General features: G+C 44.0%; 1 protein-coding gene across 1 annotated transcript in view; it reads right to left on the minus strand.

Annotated features, from left to right (window-relative positions):
• The window catches only part of DTX1 (deltex E3 ubiquitin ligase 1), a 115,796-nt gene that overhangs the window by 36,632 nt on the left and 56,031 nt on the right, over window positions 1–23,133 (minus strand). The window contains exon 3 of the mRNA XM_029570896.1: window positions 8,048–8,729. Coding sequence (XP_029426756.1) covers window positions 8,048–8,729 — 682 coding nt within the window. The remainder of the gene's footprint in view (window positions 1–8,047; window positions 8,730–23,133) is intronic.

The raw sequence follows: 23,133 nt of genomic DNA on the forward strand, positions 1-23,133 counted from the left end.
TGTTCTTTCCCCTCACGCGAGCATGTTTTAAAATCCGCCTGCTTATGCGCATAAAAGCCGTTAAAGCCCTAGCGGAAATACGCACGGGACATCTACATGAGCCGCCTCTTAAGATTACGCACACACATACCCGTGGCAGGGGGAATGTAAATGATAAGCGTGTACCTGCGCGCACGATATAAAATCGCAGCGCATTTCTGCTCGCGCGCCGACACGTGCGTTTATGGGTGCACACGCAGTGCTTTTAAAATGGACCTTGATATAAAGAGAGGCTGTATTTAGGTCTAATTCTTTAGTTAAAGATGTGTATAACCCAACCCAATCCGTAGAAGTCAGTCAGAGCGCTTTTGGAGGTGCCTGAGAAACGAACCCAGCCCCTGTTGTTCTGCTCAAAGTTTCTTTAAGCTCAGATTTGGAACTGGTTAATGGAGAGCTCTAAAAAGGATTATTTGGCTTGAGCTATGAACCACAAGACAACAGAGTGATGTCAATAAGTTTCTTTTCCATACCAAGGAGTTTCCTATGAGCCTGATATTAAAAAAAAAAAAAAAAAAAACTTAATTGGATAAATCGGATTTATCTGGCTAGTGGTGCCGCTGAATATCTGGCTATGGTCAGTGGGCACCAGTTAGCTGGATAAGAGATTTATCCTGCTAAGCGTCTACGTTTTTAGCCAGATAACTCAGGGGCGAGGAATGGGCGATCAGAGTTGTCGAGTTAGCCGGATAAGTTAACTCTGGTTGGCAAAAGGGCTGTTCTAAAGTTAGCTGGATAAACTTATTTGGCCAACTTTAAGATAGCTGGGTATATGCACCGCTGAATATCCCGGCTAAATTATCTGGATACGTGTATTCAGCTAACTTGCCGAGCCACGCAGCAGCTGAATTGGAACCACTTATATTAATTATTTCCTCAAAAAACTATAAAAGTGTCCATACAGGCCTGCAGGTTGATACAAAATCCAGGGACCTGAACCCCCAGACCAAAAAGGTGGCAGCCTCATTTAAGGCTTCCACTAACCTTCAGTGGAAAGCGCTTTACCTCTATAAGACATTTGAAGGTGTGATTTTTATATATAGATCTCAAAAGATGGGAGTATTTGATCCCAAAAGATGGTTTGTTCTTTAAAATTTGAAGTCATGTTTTGGCTTCTAAAAGCAAGAGAACATATCCAAATGCTAATACATGGAATTTATGGACTTCCAAAACTTAAGTTAACCAAGTCCTTGATATCTGGCACAAATGCTGTACTCTGTGATCCCCAGTCAGTTGCACGCCGAAAGGTCAAAGTTCCCAGGCACCATGCTGTAGGGGAGCATGGGGGCAGGCGATTCTATTCCACCCAGCCAAGAAAATGCCCGCAGCCATGGGGGATCACATCCCGCCCGGCAGCAGAGGCCAATGGCCAAGCCTAGCGCTACCTGGTGTGCACATCTGGAGAAGGTGATGGTGACCGAGAGAAGAGGAGTAGGGCTGAGATGCCACCAATGGACCCATCCCATCAGCAGCCAAAATGAAGAAGAGGGCATCGAGGCCACCGGTGAATCCCATTCCACCGGCCGCAGAAGAAGAGGAGGCCTGCAAAGAGGGAGCCCATTCTCTTGCTCCTCTACGCCAGTGTTTGGTTTCCAAACTAGATGCAGCTGGCACTACTCTATGCACAAGAAGGAGTGCTGGCCCTGCGAGATTTGACTAGCGCAGGAGCTGGCACACAAGGAGAAGCAGCAGCAGAATGGGCTGCCCTATCTGCTCCTCATGGTGTGTGTGTGTGTGTGTGTAAATGGGAACCAACATGGGTGGGTGTGCGTGTGTGTGTGCGCACGCATGTGAGACCAGGTACCTGCCTTGGTATGTGTGTGAGAATGAGAAGCTGTGTTTGTGTGTGAATGAGAACTTGTATGTCTGTGTGTGAATGGAAACCTGCCTGGGAGTGTGTTGTGTGTAAATGGGAACCTGCGTGTGTGCCTGTGTGTGTGTGAGTGAATAGGAACCTGCCTGGTTGAGTGTGTGTGTGCGCATGAATGGGAACCTGCCTGGAAGTGTTTTTGTGTGAATGCTAACCTGCCTGGGACTGTGTGTGTATGTGTGTGAGAGAGTGAATGAATGAAAGAGAGCCTGAATATGTGTGTGTGTCTGAATGGGTATCTGCCTGGGAGAGAGTGTGTGTGTGTGTGCGCGCGTCTGTGAATGGGAACCTGCCTGGGAGTATATGTGTGTGCGTGTGTGAATGGGAACCTGCCTGGGAGAGTGTGTGTGTGTGTGTGTGTGTGTGTGTGTGAGTGTGAGTGAATGGGAACCTGCTTGGGTATGTGTGTGTGCGTGTGTGATTGGGAACCTGCCTGAGAGTATGTGTGTATGTGTGTGAATGGGAACCTGACTTGGTGTGTGTGAGAATGGGAACCTGCCTGCGTATGTGGGTGTGTGAATGGGAACCTGCCTGCGTGTGTAGGAGTGTGAATGGGAACCTGCCTGGGTGTGTGTAAGGATGGGGACCTGCCTGGGGGTGTGTGTGTATGAAAGGTAACCTGTCTGAAGTATGTGTATGTGTGAATAAGAGAAAGTTTATGCAGCCCCACTAATCCACAAAATGCTCAGGGCGACTGAAAATGAAGTTTTCAGGTATGTAATGCGATGAATTTTCCAACCGTATTAGTTTTAATTATTAGGTGACTGTGTCTACCATTTTGTAATATTTTATTACTATTTGAAAAATTTATTGTATTTGGTATGAACTCTTAATTATTGGATGTTATTCTGTTCCTTAGCTTGTTGGAGACATTCTTTTTTATAAATATGGTTTTACTAATAGGATTGATTTATATTCCTTGATTTTACTGTTTGATGATTTATGAGAACTGGTAATGGTTGTTTCTCCACTGCTGCATTACATACAGTCTGCCTTGTTGCAGTTTTCAGTTCAGTTTCTGTCTATATGTTTCCATTTATACTTTATGGTCTCTTTATTCTGTATTTGGTGAGATTCTGTCTGTGTTCTGCATGTTTAACTGAGGTGGGGTATTCTGCTAGCATGTAGTTCTATGTAGGGATTTATAGTTCACCGTATATTGGTGATTTAAGGCCTGGTGTAATATTTGCAGTGTTGTCTTTTCATAGATAGGATTGCTCCTCTGAGTGGTGGCAGTTAGCACTGTTTTAGTTTGGGAAGCTTGCTATATCATTATTGTCATTTAGTTTACTCAAGACTTTCTGAGGGCCAAACCCACACCCAACATATGTTACAATGGGCCTAATACCATATGGATTTACTGGGTGGCACCACAGCAGTGCATGCATTTCTATACAACAAAATGGAGCCAGCCACAGGGCCAGCCGGCAACATTTTTACATACCCGTTAGTGGATGACTCCTGCCCAATTTTGACATTGAGGTTCAGGGAGAGTGTCAATTTTAAAAGTTTAAATTGCTGGAGGGAGATTGGCTTTGTTCGGTGGGAAGGGGTCCTGCGGCAGACGGTTTCTACTGTGTTTTAGTTACTGGGAAAACAACATTCTGTGTTGAAAAAAAAATAAAAAGGGAACGAGGAGGGGGGGGGGGGGTGGCATAGTCATTGTTCATCAGGGCAGCAAAAATGCTAGCACTGGCCCTGCTCATGGCCACCGGGGGATCCCATCCCACCCAGCGGCAAAGGTGGAGGAGTGTGCGTGACTGAAAGGGAAGTAAGAAGAGAGAGTAGAAGGTGTGTGTGTGTGTGTGTGTGTGTGCGCGCGTGTGCGAGAGACAGAGACAGGGAGAGGAGAAAGTTTGTGTATTTCCTCCTCCCCTGCTCCCCACCTACCATGTGACAGGGGCCGACCAATGGCACCGGTAGCCCCTGTGACATAGTAAGGGCAAAGGCTTTCGGCGCCATTTTGAATACCGGTAGCCGACAGCTCAAGTGCAGGAGATTGCTCCCGGACCACAAGGGACTTTTTGCAAATCTTGGGGGGGTCAGGAGGGTGGGGGGTTTTAGTTAATTAAATTTAAAGGGTTGGAATGGGTTGGGGGGGTTTTTTCCCCCTAACAAAGAACGATAAAAGTTTTCTGATCCGGGGAGTGGACAGAAATGGCCCTCCCCAGACCCGAAAATGAAATGGGAACAAAAAAAAATGTTATGCCCTCCCCTAATTTGCTCCATAAGACGAACAGATGCCCAGGAACAGAGCCGGTTTAGCACACCATTTTTTTTTTTTTAATTTTCCCGCTCTGAATCCTAGGTGAGTCTTATGGAGCGAAAAATACGATACTTGATTAATAGCAGGTATATGGACGTCTCCTCCAGGAACTTACCCATACCTTTTTTAAACCCAGCTACACTAACTGCCCTAACCACATCCTCCGGCAACGAATTCCAGAGCCAGCTGTGCATAAAGTGAAACAGAATATTTTCTGATTTGTTTTAAATGTGCTACTTGCTAACTTCATGGAGTGCCCCCTTGTCCTTCTATTATCTGAAATCTGTTTGGAAATACTGTTTTTATTGGTATGATTTACTATTATAATTGATTTATATTTCTTGATTTTTCTGTTTTTGCATTATTGCACTATGTATGAGTTTGGCTGGGAGGGGAGAGGAGGCTTGGGAGCAAGAATGCTGGGGACTGGGAGGGGAGATTTGTTTATTTATTTATTTAACAGTTTTATATACCGAAGTTCTGGTAACAGAGTTACTAATCATTTCGGTTTACAACAATTGAATTGACAGTATATAGAATAATGTCTTACAATGAACAAGGTAAATTGAACTTGGAAAAATAAATAATAATAATAACTTAAAATGAACAAGGAGAGTATAATTTAAATACAATATATTTTGAGGAAAAGTGAACATAATTGCTGGTACTGATTTAGATAGAGGAAGACTGCTGGGGGCTGGGAGAGTAGAACTGATAATGCTTCTGTTCTCTGAGTTGGGAAGAGGGAAGAACTTGATTTTCTCTGTCATTTTTGGGAAATGTGTATCTGAATAATAAAAAACAATTTGGAAATTTTGGAATAATTTAGAAAGTTTACCTCACCGTCCTTGGCTCTGGGTCTCATTCTTTATCAGAGGCTGTTTTTGTTTGCTTACAGTACCACACAGGGAACGGGCAAATGAAACTCTTTTGGCGGCCTCTGCAGGCAGGGAAGGTTTTGCCCCATAGGCAGCTCACATTAGTCTGTCAGTTCATTTCTTTTCTGGGGTTTGTCTTGGTGAGATTTTCTGTGACCGCAAGCATTTTTACAAGGAGCAGGGGAGGCAGGGGAAGCAACATCAATGCACTGGACCCCGGGCGCCAGAGACCCCCGGTACGCCTCCGTCTCCAGTCATAACGTCTCTAACATCACTGACTCAAAGGAGTTCAGAGCTGTATTTTTTTTATTGATTTAAAACGTTCTATATTCCGCTTATAGTGGACAAATCATGCTAAGCGGCTTACACCACAGACGCGGACTGTATTTGGGACCGCTTCACTGTACTTTATCAGTTATCTCCGTGCAGAGACTGTCCTCTCCTGACCTTGGGCCTTCATTCAATCCTGAGCTTCCCCCCACCTTAATCCACCAATGGGGCCCAGAATCCCGACCTGGGGAAGCCTCCTTCTCCTGGAACGACAGCCCAGAGAGGGATTCAGTTTACCACAGAAACAAAGAGAAATGTGACAGCAGAAAAAAGATCATCTGCTCTGTCTAGTCTGCCCATCCACCCCAACTACTGAGCTGTCAGAGCCCAACCCCTCCCTCCAAGGTGCCCTGTGCTTTATATCGTGCTTTCTTGAATTCAGATACAGTCACATGCTTCTGGTCTCCTGGCACGCCACAATGTTCCGACAATGTCTCTCAAGCCCACCCTCTCCTGGAAGGAGATAATTTATTCAGCATTGGGGGGGGGGGGTATCCCTCACATTGCTCCATCTGAGGAAATCATCCCCGCCCATGGGAAGCCAATCTCTCCGAGACTAAGAAAGACGCGCACGTTCCTACCTTGGGTTTTCACACACAGGGCCGCCCAAGGGGGCGCCAGCTTTTCGGCAAAGGCCGAGCAGCAGAAAAAACGGATTTTTGGTTCCCGATTTCTCTAAAAAAAAAAAAAAAAAAATCAGGATTGGATCAGCCGGCCCTGAAAAACGGAGCCAGCTGGCAAACCCTATTCACCTAGGGCAGCGGGCCTCAAGCCCGTCCTCGCGGCACGCCCAGCTAGCAGGGTTTTCAGGATACCCGCAACGAATACATGCGAGCCGGGATCTGCATTCGGTGGAGACAGCGCAGGGGACGAGGGGGAGAAATAGGGAGATGGGGGGGGGGAAAGGATTGCGTGAAAGGGGTGGCGAGTTGGTTGGTTAGTTTGGGGGGGGGGGGGGGAGGGGGCAGAGAGAAGGCAAAGAGAGTCTGCGCCTCAGGCTTCGGTGATAATCCAAGCATCCTCTGGGGTTTTACAGCAGGTTGCACCTGGGCCCGGTTGCCACGGCAACAAAAAGCAGAGACCTTTAAAAGGCTGCAGCCTAATCCGCAGCCAGCGCGCCTCTTCTGCCACGACAGAAATAGACCGGCACACCCCCTTCTTTCTTTCTTTCCATATCCACTGTCCACATTTGGATCGTATTTTTAGAAAAACGCACTGTGTGGATATTATTATGCTCCACTCTGCGGGCGTTCACCAGAGAATTACCCCTAGAAATGGAGGGGGGGGGGGAGTGATTATCTTTTCTTTCCTGGTTTAAGTTCGGTTCTTATTTCTAATTTAATTGTTCCCAAAGAAGAATGACTTCTGCTTATACCAAAGGTCTGGGTTGTTTTTTTTCTTGACTGAGCGTGTTGATGCTGGCGGGAGGGAGTAAGTGAAGGAGGAAGGGAGTGTGTCTGCAGGGGACACTCCTCATCCTATCATCCCTGCGTATGAGTGAGAAAATGATTTCAGTGGACGCAGACCTGCCGGTGTGGCGGCACCTACCTCACTTGGGTATGTAGCGATCCGATAAGGCTCTTCCAGCCTCCTCCTCTCAAACAAAAACTCATGCCCGGCACAGAAATGGGACAGTACGCAGAAGGGACTGGCTCTAAGGTAATCCATAACAAAAAAGGAAAACACACACCCCCCCTGCCCCAGTCACCGACCCCCCCCCCCCAGGTACACATACTGGGCAGTTGCTGGGCTCCTTTTTCTTCCCTTTTGGGCTTGCAGGCTAACTCAAAAAAGGTGGTGTGGCACCTCCCCTCCCCCAGACTGGCACCCAGGATGGTCACGCTTCTTGCCCCTTCCTCGTGATGACCCTGCGCGCATCCACGCACATTCACCCCTACACAAGACAGCAAGTATTTAAGACAAGATCATGAAAGGGTTTCACAAATAAAATTAGTTTAAAAAAAAAAGGCAGCAAAATCAGTTGGGCAGGAATGGTACATTTCTAAGGGCTAATGCGGGTCTAAAGGTATAAGCCTTCTACACTACGACTTCCACCCTAATAAAAAAAAAAAAAAGCACCTGTTCCAGGGTTTTTCACCTCACACCCCAAGGAACTCTGGGATTTGTAGTACTGCTTTTCAGATACAAGTTCTGTAAAGGGAGCAGTTTTATATTGGGTTGCAGGACAGTACGACCCTCTCCTTTCCTCTTCCTCTTTACTCTGCCTCTGTTGAGAAGTTCACCTGCGCCCTGGTCTCTGACCTCCTTCATACTTTACCAAAGGCAGTGGCCTGAGTCTGTCACAAGCTCCTTAATCTGTGTTTGGCTCTGCTTGAGTGTGGTTGACTACAGTGCGGCTTTTCTTACCCCAGCTAGAAATGAAACGGTTATCAGAATAAGATGCTGGGTCAACAAAGGGTACTCTTAATAACTGACCGTAGCTGTAGGGACATGGTCAGGGGTTAGTACAATGCTGGTTTGAAAATCTCTGACATTGGTTTACAAGATGCTAAGAAGTATATATGATTGCAATAGAGGTATGGTTAGCAATGGTCTCCAGGGATTCGTTTATTGCAGTTCTGTAACGATAGCAGAAGACTGACACATCCATATTTCCAACCCCTGGCATTAAAAAGTCATGATAAAGAGAAGAGAAAAAACTCTTACCCTGGAGGAATGGCAGCCCTGGTACTCAAGATAGCCATCCGCTGTGTTCCTGGCCGGTTCAAATTATTTTGACCAGGAAGCTGGGTGCTTGCCGGGGCACTCTGACTTCGGGAGAAAGTCGAAACCTGGGAGCCATTCAAAGGGCGCACCTGCTCCATCTTGGTTGGCCCTCCGGCCGGTGCCGTGTTTGCAGACCATAACGCTGTGCCATTGAATGTGTTGCTCTGCCTAACGGTCAGCGTCCCATTGCCCGTGCCAGAATACACCTTCCTCCGCTGGGATGCCAGGATGGCATTGGAGGCAGCCCTAGTGCTGTTAACCAGCAGGCACTGCTGACAGGAACAGGGCTGCCCAGAGTTGGTGCCCACTGGCCAGGACTGAGACTTGGGGATGGAGCCCATGGTGAGTGGATAAGCAAGGTCCATGCGCCGCCGCAGGCGCCGTTTCCGCTGCGTCTGTCGGTTCACCTGGGACATGCTGTTGAAGTAGATCAGATAACAGAAGCCCAGGGTGGTCAGGTCCAGCCAAGGGTGCTGCTTCTCATAGGCATTCTGGATGGTGATGCAGATGTCCATATCATAGGGGGTCCAGGAGCCACTGTCATTCTCCCACTCCCATACAATCCCCTTCCCAGGGGCAGAGGACGGGTCATAGAAATTCCTCCTCACCGGACGCATTGTTCCTAAGAAAAGAAAATTAGGAATTCGGTGAGTTTACTTTGTTACCAATTCTGCCAACTTGTGCCTCATCAATGTATAACACAGAGTGACACGGTTTTAGATACCATGCTGTATGGCTGCTCTCTATCATGGCTGGATTATATAATCCAGCCATGATAGAGAGTAGCCGTGTATACATACATATATATATATATATATATATATATATACATACATACACACACACTCATACATACAGAATATATAATGCTGTCTGGACAATCTGTACAATTCTAGTGAACATTTTCAAGAAACAAAATGAATTCCTGAAAACAAATGCAACAAGTCTTATTCTTAGCTGAAAAACAGCTAAAAAAAATAAATTAAAAAAAAAACCCACAATAGGAGACAGTGATATGTTCTCTCTCTATCTCCATGTATTAACTCAAGGAAATGACATTCAATAAAAAGTATAAACTGATACTTGTTTGTTTACTGAACCATCCTAATACATTCCTTGACTTAGCTTTTGGGAACCAACACATCTTTCATCGTGTCATAACAAAATGACCAAAACTCACATAAAAGCATTTAGCAGAGCCCTGGGATTTTGGTTTGTTTTTTTTTTATCTCGTTACTGCCTCTCTGTCACTTTCTCATTCAAACTTTTTCATCCTGTTCTCCCCCTTTACACCACTATTACAATGTTCAGGCACATACCGCGTTATGCTTTGACCTGAGGAACTGGGCTAATAAAAGGCAGCACCTTATATTAAAAAAAAAAAAAAAGATTGACCTTTATTTCCAGCAACCCTACTCCTTTATCTATGACCCTTATCTCAGAATAAAGGAATTCTCTTTCATGTCTGTGTAGCCTCTTGCTTAGATCAACTGGAGAGGATGAGGAGGAGGAGGACACCAGAGTCTGAGAGGACAGATAACCATTACAAGATTTAGAGAAAGCCAGGATTACATGGACCACAAACCGGAGACTACCAACAAGTAAAATATACTTCAGTTTTCTATTTTTACTCTGAAACAATGTGGATTCTGCATGCCTGTTTACTGGTAGTTAAAGCCTGAATCCCCAGAGCTGGTGCAGCTGGCGGGGCTGAAATCTTAAAACCATTCCTTGTAGATAAGCGCAGCAATTAGGTAAGCGTCCACATGCAGAGCACAGGAGATTCCTTGGGAATTAACGTGCACCAACAGGGCAATGGGAAAGCCATTTACATGGAAGCTGACGCAGCAAAGCCTGGCCCAGAGAAAACCAGGACTCAACCACCCCCTACCCTTACCATCGCACACCTGCTCAGCTCTTAAAAGTTATTTGACCTACAGAGGATTACGTGGTAAAGAGACAAAAGAGAATACACGTTGAGGCGTGATCGGAACAAATTCCTGGAGACCCTGCGGAAGCCGGGTTATTTCTTAAACCTCTGCCCCCCTCTCTCTCTTGCAGAGTCCAGGCAGATTTACTTCTCCCTCTGATCTTCTGCAGTCGGAAGGTGCCATCTGCTGCAATGCTGTGGTTTTTTCTGATGCCCCTGCCGTTCAAGCTCCTATGGGAAACTTTTTTATTAACCTTACTTTCAATTTACTATATAGGGGGGGAATTTCTAACAGACCCCCCCTCCCCCTCCAAACGCAAAACACGAATGCACCTTTAGCGCACGTGTCCAGGAGCTAATTCTCAAAAAGAGAAATGACCTGGGTAATTCCTTTTGCAATATCAGCCAGCATAAAGTCCGCAGATGCAAACTCGCACGCATAAATTTGTGCCTGCTATTTTGTGCAGGCGGCTGAGCGGCGGATAAAACAGAGTGCGCGGACATTTGGCAAATAAGACGGGAGCTTTAATGCTGGGACACAGGCGCGCTTGTGCGCACGTTTGCCGGCTCGTGCCCAGAGACACGTCCATTTTATAACACATGCGCCTCCATGAGAGCGTACGATAAAACAGCCTGGATGCGCGTACATGTGCGCACAGATCTAAATGGACATGTGCATGTGCACGCAAGGCATAAGTTGAGGGAGTTTTATAAGGTATGCACGCCAATGCCATAGCTAGTTTTCCCCGTTCGCCTAGTTTAGGGATAGGACTGCCAAACCCGGGCAGTATAATAATCTTTCTTTCCCCTTGTTAGCCCCAACCCTTAAAACCCTGCTGACTAGCCTACATTTTTTTTTTTTTATTACTACTTTCATACCATTCATAGCAGAAGGAAGGTTACACGGCAGTATTTACGCGCACGTCTCTTGGCCTTCCCCTGACACACCCATGGCTCAGAACCTTTTTAGAAACTTTTGCCCTGTGCGCGCTGCAGGAGATACACGCGTCCATGGGTGGCTTATGAAATCCGCTTGGCGCACGCCAGCTCAACCTGTGCGCGTATCTCCTGGCTTTGGCGCGCGCAGGGCTTTTAAAATTCGCCTGTGAATGTATACACACCGTTTTACCTCCCTGCCCCTAAATGCACCCCTGTAAACATCTCTTTCTAACCCTTTCCACAAATCCACGTGTTTTGGAAGCCCCACATACTTTTAGGTAGGCAGAGAGGACAGCAATTCCCAGCCAGGCCAATTTACCTTCCGTATTTTCATAAAGGAATAGTAGCTGTGCAGCTAAAGCTGAATGCACAACATTCTGCAGTGAATGTTCATTTATCCTTGGTGCTGAAATTATCCATCATGACCAGCATCCATCAGCCTGCTACAAGAATACAGCCTCTTGCTCCCAACACTGAATCCTTCCAGTAAGAGCTGGTGCAAGCAGCTGTGATTTTCTTTTTCCTTTCTAATTTATTTATCTAATCACATTACATTTTGAAGTCACCCATTCCATAAAAAAACTCTACAAAGCAATTACTCAAAAAATGTCCAATAAAAGCAACTGTGTTTACCGTAAATGGTGTTTTCTGTAGATAGCAGGATGAATTAATCATGATTTGTGGGTAATGTCATCCAGCAGCACTGAATAGAATGGTCTCTCCGAGCTTGTAGAGCTTTGAGCTCTACTGTGCATGTGCGGGAGTTCCCATGTGGGTGCTGCTCCAGAGTTTCCTCAGTCTGTTTCAAAGCTAGTAGAATAGAGAAGTCTGCTATCCAGGGAGGAGGGTGGGCATCTCATGGCTAATTCATCCTGCTATCTAAGGAAAACATTGTTTACATAAGCAAACATGTTTTTTCCCCCTCTTATAAGCAGGGTTGAATTGGCCATAATCTGTGGGCAGTCCCAAGACGAGCATTGCAGCATGGTGCAGTGGTTCTCAATTGGTGTGTCATGACACACCAGTGTATCGCCACACTTCCTGGTCCCCCACTGACCCAACTGCTCCCCTGCCCCAGCGAAATGGGAACTCTTCCTCTGCCTGGACAGAACTCGGCAGGGAGGGGAGACTCAAGATGGCCGCCGACTGACAGCTCCTGTAAGACGTTCTGCTGAGTTTTCTTACATTGCTTTCCTATGCCTCATACAAAGCGGAAGGCGAAGCTGAGGGAGAGTACAGTCTACTCTCCCTCTGCGAAGGGTAACCAACCCCGGATTGACAATGTTTTTTACAAGAATGCCAATTGAAGCTCCGGGAGCGCAAGCCACTGCATAGGAGGGCGGGGAGTGAACGCCATCTCCGCTGGCTGAGGCCATCTCGCTAACCCCTGATGCACCGAGCACACCAATTCCTCCCTCACAAATCCTTCTTTCGTCACCGGAAGGCTCTTCAACCCCCCCAAGAGGTATTTCGGGGGGGGGGGGGGGGGAACTGACTGGAGAGGCTGACGTAGTACAGATCAGGGCTGCTTGCGGTACAATTTTGTCTAATGGATATGTGGATTCAGCTGTTATTAATCCAGCCTTGGGTCTTTACTTTTCAGTGACTGAAAGAGTAGAAGGATTAGGAGGTGCGAGTAAGCTGAGGGAAGAAATTGCCTTATCAATAAAATCTCCCCCTAAAAAACCTCCAGAAATCACTCTAGAGTTGGTGTGGGAGGCCTTGGTTATATTAGAGACGTCCATCTCAACTTTAACGAAAGCTTTTTTGGACACCAACACTCAAACGCAAGTAAATGCTGTTTCTATAAACAAGATTCCATGAGAATTGGAAGCATTTGGAACCCGGATGTGGAAAAAGTTCAAATTTATTTTCTTCAAGTAGAGCAAGTTCATGAGAAACAACTGGAGAATTTGGAAAATCAGTCTAGAAGCCTGAACTTAAGAGTTCTAAATTTCCCCAGTACAAGGATGATTTCACCTAAAGAACTCTTTAAAAATTATACTCAAGTACTGAAGATTCCTAAGGAGGCCCTACCACTAATAGTGAAAGCTTACTATTTGCCATCTTTTACTGAAGAAAGAGAAGAAGAAATTCAAGTCCAAGTTCAAGATCAAACACTGGATATTTCTACAATTTTGGAACTCTCAATCTTTTGAAGTAAAAAAAAAAAAAAAGAGGTTCCCTATTGGTGAATTTTGCATTTCAAACTGATAGAAATAATGTATTGAAGTGTTATTTTCTTAAGGTCAAAAGATATGGATATATCCAGATCTCACTAGAAACACTCAATTACATTGTAAGAAATTTTTAGCTATGCATATTGAAATGGTTGCAAAAGGGGGGCATTTCATACTACAATATCCCTGTAAATGTTACTTGAAAATTCAAAATGCCAGTTATGTATTTTTCGAACCGTCTCAGCTTCACACCTTTCTAGATTCTCATGCTCAAGGAAGTAATGGTTAACGGTGCAGGAAGTAAATGGCTATATATCTCTCAGTTGTTTCTTCTTATTGGTTACCTTGGAAAATTCTGCTTTATTTTCTCGTGTCTCCCTCGATTTCCTTAGATTAAGGGGTATATTATATTATGTATCAAATGTGAGAAATGCCTAAACTTTGTTTTCTTTGTATTGCCTCATTTACTGTACAAGATTATTCTTGGATGTATGTTAAATATTTGAAAAAAGAAAAGAAAAGAACTTGGCAGGAGAGCTGGAGTCAGAGAACCAGCATAGTCTCTTCTTCCTGCCCCCCCCCCCTCCCTGCAGCCCGGAAGAGGAAGTGGGATGCAGCAGCCTTGCACACAGGAAGAAGAGACCATGCTAGGTAAAGTGCATGCAACATTGACCCAAAGAACAGCAGTGCGGCCCGGAGCAAAAAGAGGAGCATCATCAGCCTCACTGCCGATGGGACTCCTATCTCGAGGCCACGAGGGCTATAAGAGGAGGAGGCCGTTGCTGCCGCTAGTTTAGTGGTGGTGGGGGGGAAGAGAGAGAATGAATGAACGAGCTTATGTGTTTGACATTGTGTGTGTGTGTGTGAGACAGCATGTATGTAAGTGAGTGATTGAGAGCCTGTATGTGTAAATGTGCGATTAAGAACCTGTTTGGGTGACTAAGAGCCTTCCTTCTCCTAATTCACAACAATCTCAGGGCACCTGGAAATCAAACATTCCCAGATATGGAGAGCAGAGCATTTTTTTTTTCATTTTTATTATTTTTAATTATTGGGTCTTTGTGTCTGCTGTTTTGAAATATTTTATTGGTGTCTAGAAAATTTTTTATATGCATTTTTAATTACTGGATATTCCATTCATCAGCTGTTTTGAAATAATCTGTTTTTTTTTATTAGTTTTATTTTATTTTTTTATTATTATATTTACTGCTATTGATTTTATATTTTTTGCTTTATTTTATGAGAATTGGTGATTTCTCTTCTTCCTTTACTGCACTGCATAGACAGACTCTGACTTGTTGCGATTTCCAGTTCAGTTTTCGTCTACATGTTTCTATTTATGCTTTATAGTCTCTTTATTCTTTGTTAGGTGAGGGTCTGCACATGTGAATGCTGCATGCAGTTTCTAGGTAGGGATCTATAGTAGCCTGGCTTGTTCCGTTTTCCTAATAGGAGTATTAGAGTTTAATGGCCTTGTGTAATATTTTCAGTATTGCCTTTTCTTAGGTAAGGTGGTTACGGTTTGATTCATGGAAGTTGGTGCTGTTCTGGTATGGGAGGTTTACTATTTATATAATTTATGTTCAGAGAGAGTACTCTTATTTCTCCTTTGTGTCATTCTTAACAATAAAAGTAATATGGGCCTTTTTTTTTTTTTTTTTAATTTCTGCCATAGATTGTTACTAAGCAGCATGTCATGCATGTGAGCATTGTCCGTAAGGTGTGTCACGATGAGGGGAAAGGGTTGAGAACCACTGACATAGCGTTTCTGGATAAGCAACCCAAATTAATTTGTAGAGAGCAAATTATTTAGAAACTGCATAGTGCGAGATTGCCTGTGCCACTGCACTGTCTGCGGATGCCAAGGCATCTAGACAATAGTGGGAAGTGAATGTATGAGCCGACGACCAGGTGGCTGCTTTACATATGTCTTCTATGGATGCCTCCCTGAGATGTGCAATGGAGGAAGCCATTGCTTGCACCTGGTGGGCTCTGACTGGATTGGAAAGATCTAGTTCAGCCACTGAGCAGCAGTATGCACCTGGTTATCCAATTCGATATTTTCCTTTTAGGTACCAGTGAGCTCGATTTGTTTGGATCATATGAGACAATCAGTTGAGATGCTTTCCGGTGGGGTTGTGTTCGATTTTTGTAGTCCGCTAATGTTACATACATTTGCAGTCTAATGTATGAAACAACTTTTCGCCTTCGGGTGCTTGAGGTTTTGAAAAGAAAGTCGGGAGAATTACTGATGGGTTCAAGTGAAAAGCAGAAACCATTTTTAGCAGAAATTTTGGATGTTTTCTTAGAACCACCTTATCATGAAAGAATTGCGTATAAGGGGGGTAATGAACCAGAACTTACAGCTCACTTACTCTTCAGGTAGAAGTGACCATGACTAGAAAAAGTACTTTCCAAGTTAAGTATTTAGTGAGGCAGTTTCTAGAAGTTAAAAGGGAGCTTTCATCTGTGAGGTGAAAACAATGTTGACATCCCAAGGTACCAGTGGGTTTCTAACCAATGGGCATAGACGTAGAAGTCCCTTCATGAATTTAGAGACCAGGGGATGCCCAGAAATAGGTGTTCCATTGTCATGGGAATGATAAGCTGCAATGATATTGAGATGCATATGTACTGGTATAATTGCCAAACCAGATTGGGAAAGATGATGCAGATAAGACAGTAAATGTCAAGGTTCGCAAGTGAAAGGGTTCAGTTTGTGCAAATCACACAATATGAATAATGTTTCCACTTGAAAGAATAATTGCATCTTGTGGATGGTTTCCTCACTTGAGAGAGGACATTCTGAATTGGGTCCAGTAGAGACAATGAGCTAGGCTAAGCGCTCAACATCCATGCTGTCAGACTGAGCGTGAGCAATGTCAGGTGCAATAATGTGCCATCTTCTTGGGTTAGTAAGATAGGACTGTCTCCCAACTTCACTGAAGGTTTGATGATGAACCTCACTAGATAGGCATAGTACATTTGTCTGGGCCATGCCAGTGTGATTAGGATAGTTTTGGCTCGGTCCCACATGAATTTCTGAACAGTTCTCACTATGAGTGGGATTAGAGAACAGCATACATAAGGTTTGTGTACCAGAGAATTAGAAAGGCATCCAGAGCCTCATGTAAATTACTGAGTTGAATGGAACAGAATCAATTTTGTTTTGTTCCACTGCAAAGAGGTCTATACATGGTTGTCCCATAGTCAGAAGAGGTGATTAACTGTGGATTGTGTCAGGGATCATTCATGTGGGCAGAATATTCTGCTGAATTGGTCTGCCACAGTGTTCACTATGCCAGATAAGTATGCTGCTTGCAGTGTTGATTTGTTCTGTATTGCCCAGTGCAATATGTGCAGGGCTTCCTGACATGACCCATGATCTTACTCCACCCTTGTTTGTTGATATAAAACATTGCTACTTGATTATCCATTTGTATCATAATGTATTCCCTCTCAAGATGTGGTGGAATGCTGACAGCACCGCCCTAAGTTCTAGTAAGTTGATTTGCATGTGCCTTTCTTGAACTGACCAGACACCCTTTGTTTTGTACTGCCCAGTGTAAGCGCCCCAAAGGTGGAGGTGTCCGTTAATAGTACTACTTGATGTGGAACTGGTTGGAGGAATGCTCCGCCTTGTAACACCTCTGGCTGTAGCCACCAATGTGTTTCTTATTTTATTTCTGGGGTTATCAACTTGGTGTGAATTAGTTGTAGATGTTAGTTCCACTGGGCCTGTTATTAAAGCTCTGTTGTTAAAGCTGGGAGTTAGCAATCTGTTATTAACGCAATAGTTGTGGGTGGATCCTTGGACCAGGAATGTCAAGTATTTTCAGTATGCCCATGACTTCTGTTCTTGGGTCAGGGTCTTTTTGCACTTCTATTTTAAGCGTGTTCCCATCTTTCCATAAATCTCGAGTATGTTAAATCCTTGGGGGCCCTAGTCTGAAGGGATACCCATAGAGCGCCTGAAGATTCACCTGGAGAATGATGGCTGAACCATGAGGATTGTGGCAACTGAGGAAGACTTGGAGCCCTTGAGGATCCCAATGGTGGAGGAGGTCACTCATTGGAAGCCAATCTACTCTGTTCAGATGAGGAAGATGTCATAAAAGGTGAGGTGCCTGGCATTACTCTTTGTGGTGAGATCAAAATAATTGGGTAGGCCAGCTGGAATGATGGTTGTTTTGGGTTGGGTAGCAAAAAGGTGAAAAAATTCCGTACTGTATCAGTTATTTGTTCCATTGTCTGTTGGGATCTCTGTCCCGGCATTAGCGGAGGAGCATCCTCTTCTGAAATGAGAATGGGTTCTTGTTCCAAAGATGGTGGCTGGAAGAATTGAACATATACGATCTGGAGCCTGAAGATGTAGACCCCGAGTTAACAATTGTGACACTGGCTGGTTACAGGAGGTGGAAGATGTAGCCTGGTTTCAACCAAGAAAGTAGCAGGAGCTATGAATTTTTGTGTTGGTAATGCCATTCTCAAAATTTCCTGTATCACTTTTCAGGGTGAACCGGTAGTACTGGAAAGTAATATTTGCCTTTTTTGCAGCCTCTGGATGACATAGAATAGGATGTTAATGGACAGAGGTCCAGTTAGTTATCAGAAATAGTAGGAACTGTATGCTTCCAATGCTATGAAGCTGGAACTGCAGGATTTTTATGAGGTTTGTGTTGCATGGTATGCTTTGATGCAGAATGCGTTGTAATTGCCTTAGATGGTTTTTGCTTCGCTTGTGAGGAGATCTTCGGCAGGTTTTGATATGAGGTGCATCAAGTGCGCCAATGAGTCACACATTGATTGCCTTGGTGCATTGTGTATCATGTGCTCCAATAATTTGTGCATCCAGCACCCTGATGCACCATGCTTTATATGCTTCGAAGCGTCAACTGTTCTGATGCAACAGGTGTTGGCTGCTTCAACACAGTTTGCTGTTTGGAAGCTGTAGGGGTAGTGTTTCAATAACTCTGTTGTGCTCAGATGCTGCATCAATGATTTTCACTGCTTAGAGGAATATCATTGATGCGGAATGCATCAAATGCGCCAAGGAGTCTCAGTACACTTTATGATTGACTCTAATGATCTGTGCCAAGGCAGTGTTGAAGTCTCCTGGGCGGGTCATGTCAGTGCGATGAACTTGCACCAAAAAACTTACTTCCACTGCTTCGGGAGAAAGAAGCATGGTGGCTCTTAAAGTAGAAGCATCCTACATTTCGGTTTTTACGCTTGCTATCTTGGCTGCTCTAGACCATTGAGCCCTTGATCACATTCTCCCACATGATTAGCAATTGGACTGGTCATGGGCCGGGCCTAAGCAGATAAAACAGCGGTCATGCCCTACTGTAATTGACATTATTTGGCCGCAGAAACATGCTTTGAAACTGTCAGTTCTCTTTTTTGAGGCCATGAGGGAAAAGATGTTTTAGATAAATGTTCCTATTCAGAATTCCCTTTCACTTTTCTCTTCTCTTTATTATTAGCAGTGAAAAATGCTGTTGTGGATCACGTGAAGTGAGATATTGATGAAGGAAAAGAAAAATTTACAGAAAGACATAGTGGCAGTCCATGCAAAGCACAGCGAAAAAACAGACTGAGGAGACTCTGGAGCAATGCCCGAGTGGGAAGTCCCGCACATGCTCAGTAGAGCTCAAAGCTCTACTAGCTTGGAGAGAGAGATCTGTTCCGTGCTGCCTAATGATGTCACCCACAGATCTTGGCTAACAACCCTGCTTATGGACGGAAAAACCTAAAATCAAATGCAATTTTACATGCAGTTTCAAAATAATACATAATCATCTGTAATAGTTCCACCATTAACTAACATTAAGAAGGAAAAGAATGATGTAAAACAAATTCTCTTGAGTTTTCTGCACTCAAGTCTACAAATAATAGGGAGATACAAAACGCCAAAATTCAAACCAAACAATTACATGCAAGGCAGTATATAACAAGAGAACAGTACATTTTCACATTATGATTAATTATTGTAGCCAGCAAAACTAAAAGGATATCCACAGGGGCTCTACTACACAAAAAGACAGAGGTGTGAGGGTTCAAAGAAGATTTTATTTTTGAAATATACATCAGAACCCTGTTTTATTGCCACCACACAGACATTTAAATTTTGACCCACACAGGATTACCATCTCACCCAGGTCAACCCAAAGAAGCCCATCCAGTTCTAGTTTTGCCTCACTGCATGCATGAAGATGCAGCTCTGATTTTCTGGAGAAAAGTAGAAATACATCTCCATGCATGCAAGATAGCAAAATCAGGATGGGATAAGCCTCTGCCTGGATGAGGCAGCAACACTGAGGCAGGGAAAACACTATTCTCTAAACTAAGCAGAGTACTGCTACCTACCACCTGCACGACAAAACTGTGCAATTTTTACGTCCCCCTCTCTCGCCGAGCTAGCCAAAGAGAGCCAAATAGTTCGCTCAGTTTCTGACGGGGTCCAGAAGATTGGAACACACCGTTTCTGTTCTGGACTATGCCCAGACACTTGGTTGAGTCCTTTGATTTCCCGTGGGACCAATCCAAACTGAACCAAACTGAACCCAATTACATTCTGTCAAATCTTCTAGGAGGGTCCAACACCCGCATTGTAAATTCACTCCCAGCAGGAGAAAAATTACAGTTTAGCTTTAGCCAAGTATTAGATGTTTGGTGTTTGTGCCAAGTGCAGTTTAACTGTAGAGTTAGTGAGTTCTTGCATGAAATACACCAGAGACAAGGTTGTTTAATTAAAAATTTAATCCTAAATAAAATATAGGAGTAGAAGTTTACATAAAAATTGTACACAGATAATAAACTGTTTGGCCTGTAACGTTATGATTAGGTTTAGCCCTGGGGTGAGGTGTGGGTTAGGACCCCTGTGGTTGAAAGGGGAGGGGGGATTGTTATTTTAATTGACTGTGTTGGGGAAGGGTTGATAGGGATAGACTGAGGGTACAGTGTTTACTGTATTATTTATTGTATGATCTGAATCATAGGAATTAGAATGGACTGGGCCACCCTGGCACTGGACCGACCAAATTATGGGCCGCCATATGTGCTGCTACCAGTGGTACCATGTGGTTCTCTGTATGTCTCGCGAGACCTGCAGATCAGAGTGAGAGTACAGGTAGCCACATGGCTGCCTGCATTCTCATGCTGATCTGCATATCTGGTGAGCTATGGCTGTGGGAGGGATCAAGTCTGGAAACTGGCTGGCTGTTGTGCAGAGAGGAAAGAGGGAGTCTGGGATATTGGTGCTGGACTGGGGAAAGTAAACTACCAAAAGGGGGGGGGGGGGGGGGGAAGGGGAGAAGGTGCTATGTTGGGGCCACCAAGCCCCTGTTGTTGTTGTGGGTGGTAACAAAAACATCCCATTGCTGCTTACGCATTCTGGAGGGAAGAAGAGGCTGCGTGATGAGCGAGCATGTGTGTCTGTGTAAGCATGTGAGAGAGAGAGTGTGTGAATGAACATGTGTGTGTTACAGTGTGTTGTATAAGAGAGAGAGAATAAAATTTATTTGCAGCCCTATCCACAACAATCTCGGGGTGACCAGAAATAAAAAAAAAAAAACCAAAAACTTTCCCAGTATGGAAAGCAGGACATTTTTTTTATCCTTTTAAGTTTTAATTATTGGGAGTTATTTGATGTGTCTGCTGTTTTGAAATATTGTACTAATTTTTGGAAACTTTTAAAAAATGTTTATGAATGTTAATCTATTCTGGGGGTGGCCAACTCCAGTACCCATACGCCACAAACAGGCCTGCTTTTCAGGAGATCCACAATAAATATGCATACGATATATTTGCATACAATGAAAGGCAGCCACTTTGAAATAGTTTTTATTTTTATTAATATGGTTTTAAAATTAAAATTGATGTTTTATATTTCTTGATTTTATTATTTGATACTTTATGAGGCATTGTAATGTTTCTGTTTTTCCATTGTTGCATTCCATATAATATCTGGCTTATTATGGTAGTGTTTCCCAACCCTCTCCTAGAGATATATAACTAGATGGGTTTTCAGGATATCCATAAAAAATATGCATGAGACAGATTTGCATACATTGGAGACACAGGTTATGCAAATCTCTCTCATGAATATTCATCGTGGCAACCCTGAAAATCCAACTGGATAGGTGTGGTTCTAGGAGAGGGTTGAGAAACACTGTTTTATGGTTTCCAGTTCTGTTTTTGTCAGCATGTTTCTATTTATATTTTATCTTCTGTTTATTCTGTATTTGGTGAGGGTCTATCTGTATTCTGCATGTGTGACCAAGGTGAGGTATTCTGCTAGCGTACAGTTTCCGTGTAGGGATCTAAAGCAACCTGGCTTGTTCTGTTTTCCTAATAGATATATTATTGTTTTAAGGCCTGGTGTAATATTTGCAGTGCTGCATTTTCAAAAGCAGGGTTCTTACTGTTTGAGAGCTTGCAGTTAGTGCTGTTTTGGTATGGGAGGTTTACTATATTGTAATTGTAATTCAATTAATTCACGACTTGCTGAAGGGCCAAGCCCCCACCGAACATACATTACAACAGGCCTAATACCAAGTGTCTTTTTGGCAGGGTTTTCTGGTTGGCATCACAATAGTACATGTAAATATAATATCCATATTATTGTTGTGATATTTTTACCTTAGAACAGCGATTCTCAACTGGTATGTCGCGACACTACCGCTGTTCTGTCCAGGCAGGAACAGCAGAAGCTTAGTGGAAGCTGGCAACATCAGCAGCATGGCCCTTTCTTCTTCCCGTCCCCACGGCCCGGAACAGGAAGTGATGTACAGCAGGGTGCACGGGAAGAAGAGAAGACCATGCTGCATAAAGTACCGGCAGCAGCATGGGCCCAGACCAAAATGAAGCACATCCGGCAATCAGCGATGGGAGAAAGAAGAGTTAGCTCCCCACAGCTGATGGGATTCAGGACTGGAGGGGCTACTGCAGCTGCCATTTGTACTGGGGAGGGAGGGGGGCGAGAGTGAGAGTGAGCATGTTTGTGATTGAGAGCTTGTATGTAAGTAAGAGAGCATGTTTGTGTAAGTGTGATTGACAGTGTGACTACGTGAGAGAGCCTGTGTGTGACTGGTCAGGGAGGTGACTGGTGTGAGAGAGACTGGTCAAGGAAGTCAATGGTGTGTAAGAGACAGAGACTGGTCGTGGGGTCTAACGGGTGGCTGTGTGTGTGAGACTTGTTGTGGGCCCTAAGGAGGAGGACTGTGAGGACAGAGCTTCAGCAGTTACTGCTGCTTTTGGTGTGTGCTACAAGCATGCATGGGAAAGCAGTAGGAGAGCTGCTGAAGAGGGTAATTAAAGGTGGCTTTCTTGATTGATTGCCATTTTAATTTTTGGGTATTATTAGATGTGTCTGCTGATTTTAAATATTGTATTGTATCTGAAGAATTTTAAATAATTTTTATGAGTTTTTAATTGTTGGAAGTTATTCTGTTCATCAGCTGTTTTGAAACATTTATTAGTATAGTTTTACAATTATTTCTGGGTGGGCATCTATAGCAGTTTGGCTTGTTCTGTTTTCCTAATAGAAGGTGTATTGGTATTTAGGGCCTGGTTTAATATTTGCAGTGTTGCCTTTTCATCGGTAGGGTTGTTCCATTTGCGTGCATGCCATAATGCAGGTGTAACTTTGTATGGATTAGTTTGTGGGCGTTATTGCAGATCCTGGGACTATGTTAGGTGCTATATTTCTGTTTCCATTTCTCCAGTTTTGCACTGCATGCAGAGTGGCGTTTTCGGGTTTCCATTCCAGTTTCTGTCTCCATATTTATAACTTGTGGTCTTTCTGTACTTGGTGAAGGTTAGTTCTGTGTGTGTGACTGAGGTGAGGTATTTTACTAGCATGATGACATTTGTATTAATCTTATTTGTTGCGTTTTCTCAACAGGACATGCATTGTGGTAAATTATTATCTTTTCATAAGGAGGGCTATTGCGCCTGGTAGTAGAGGGAGTTTG

This window comes from Rhinatrema bivittatum, chromosome 11 (assembly GCF_901001135.1).
Source record: "Rhinatrema bivittatum chromosome 11, aRhiBiv1.1, whole genome shotgun sequence".
NCBI classification, from domain to species: Eukaryota; Metazoa; Chordata; class Amphibia; order Gymnophiona; family Rhinatrematidae; genus Rhinatrema; species Rhinatrema bivittatum.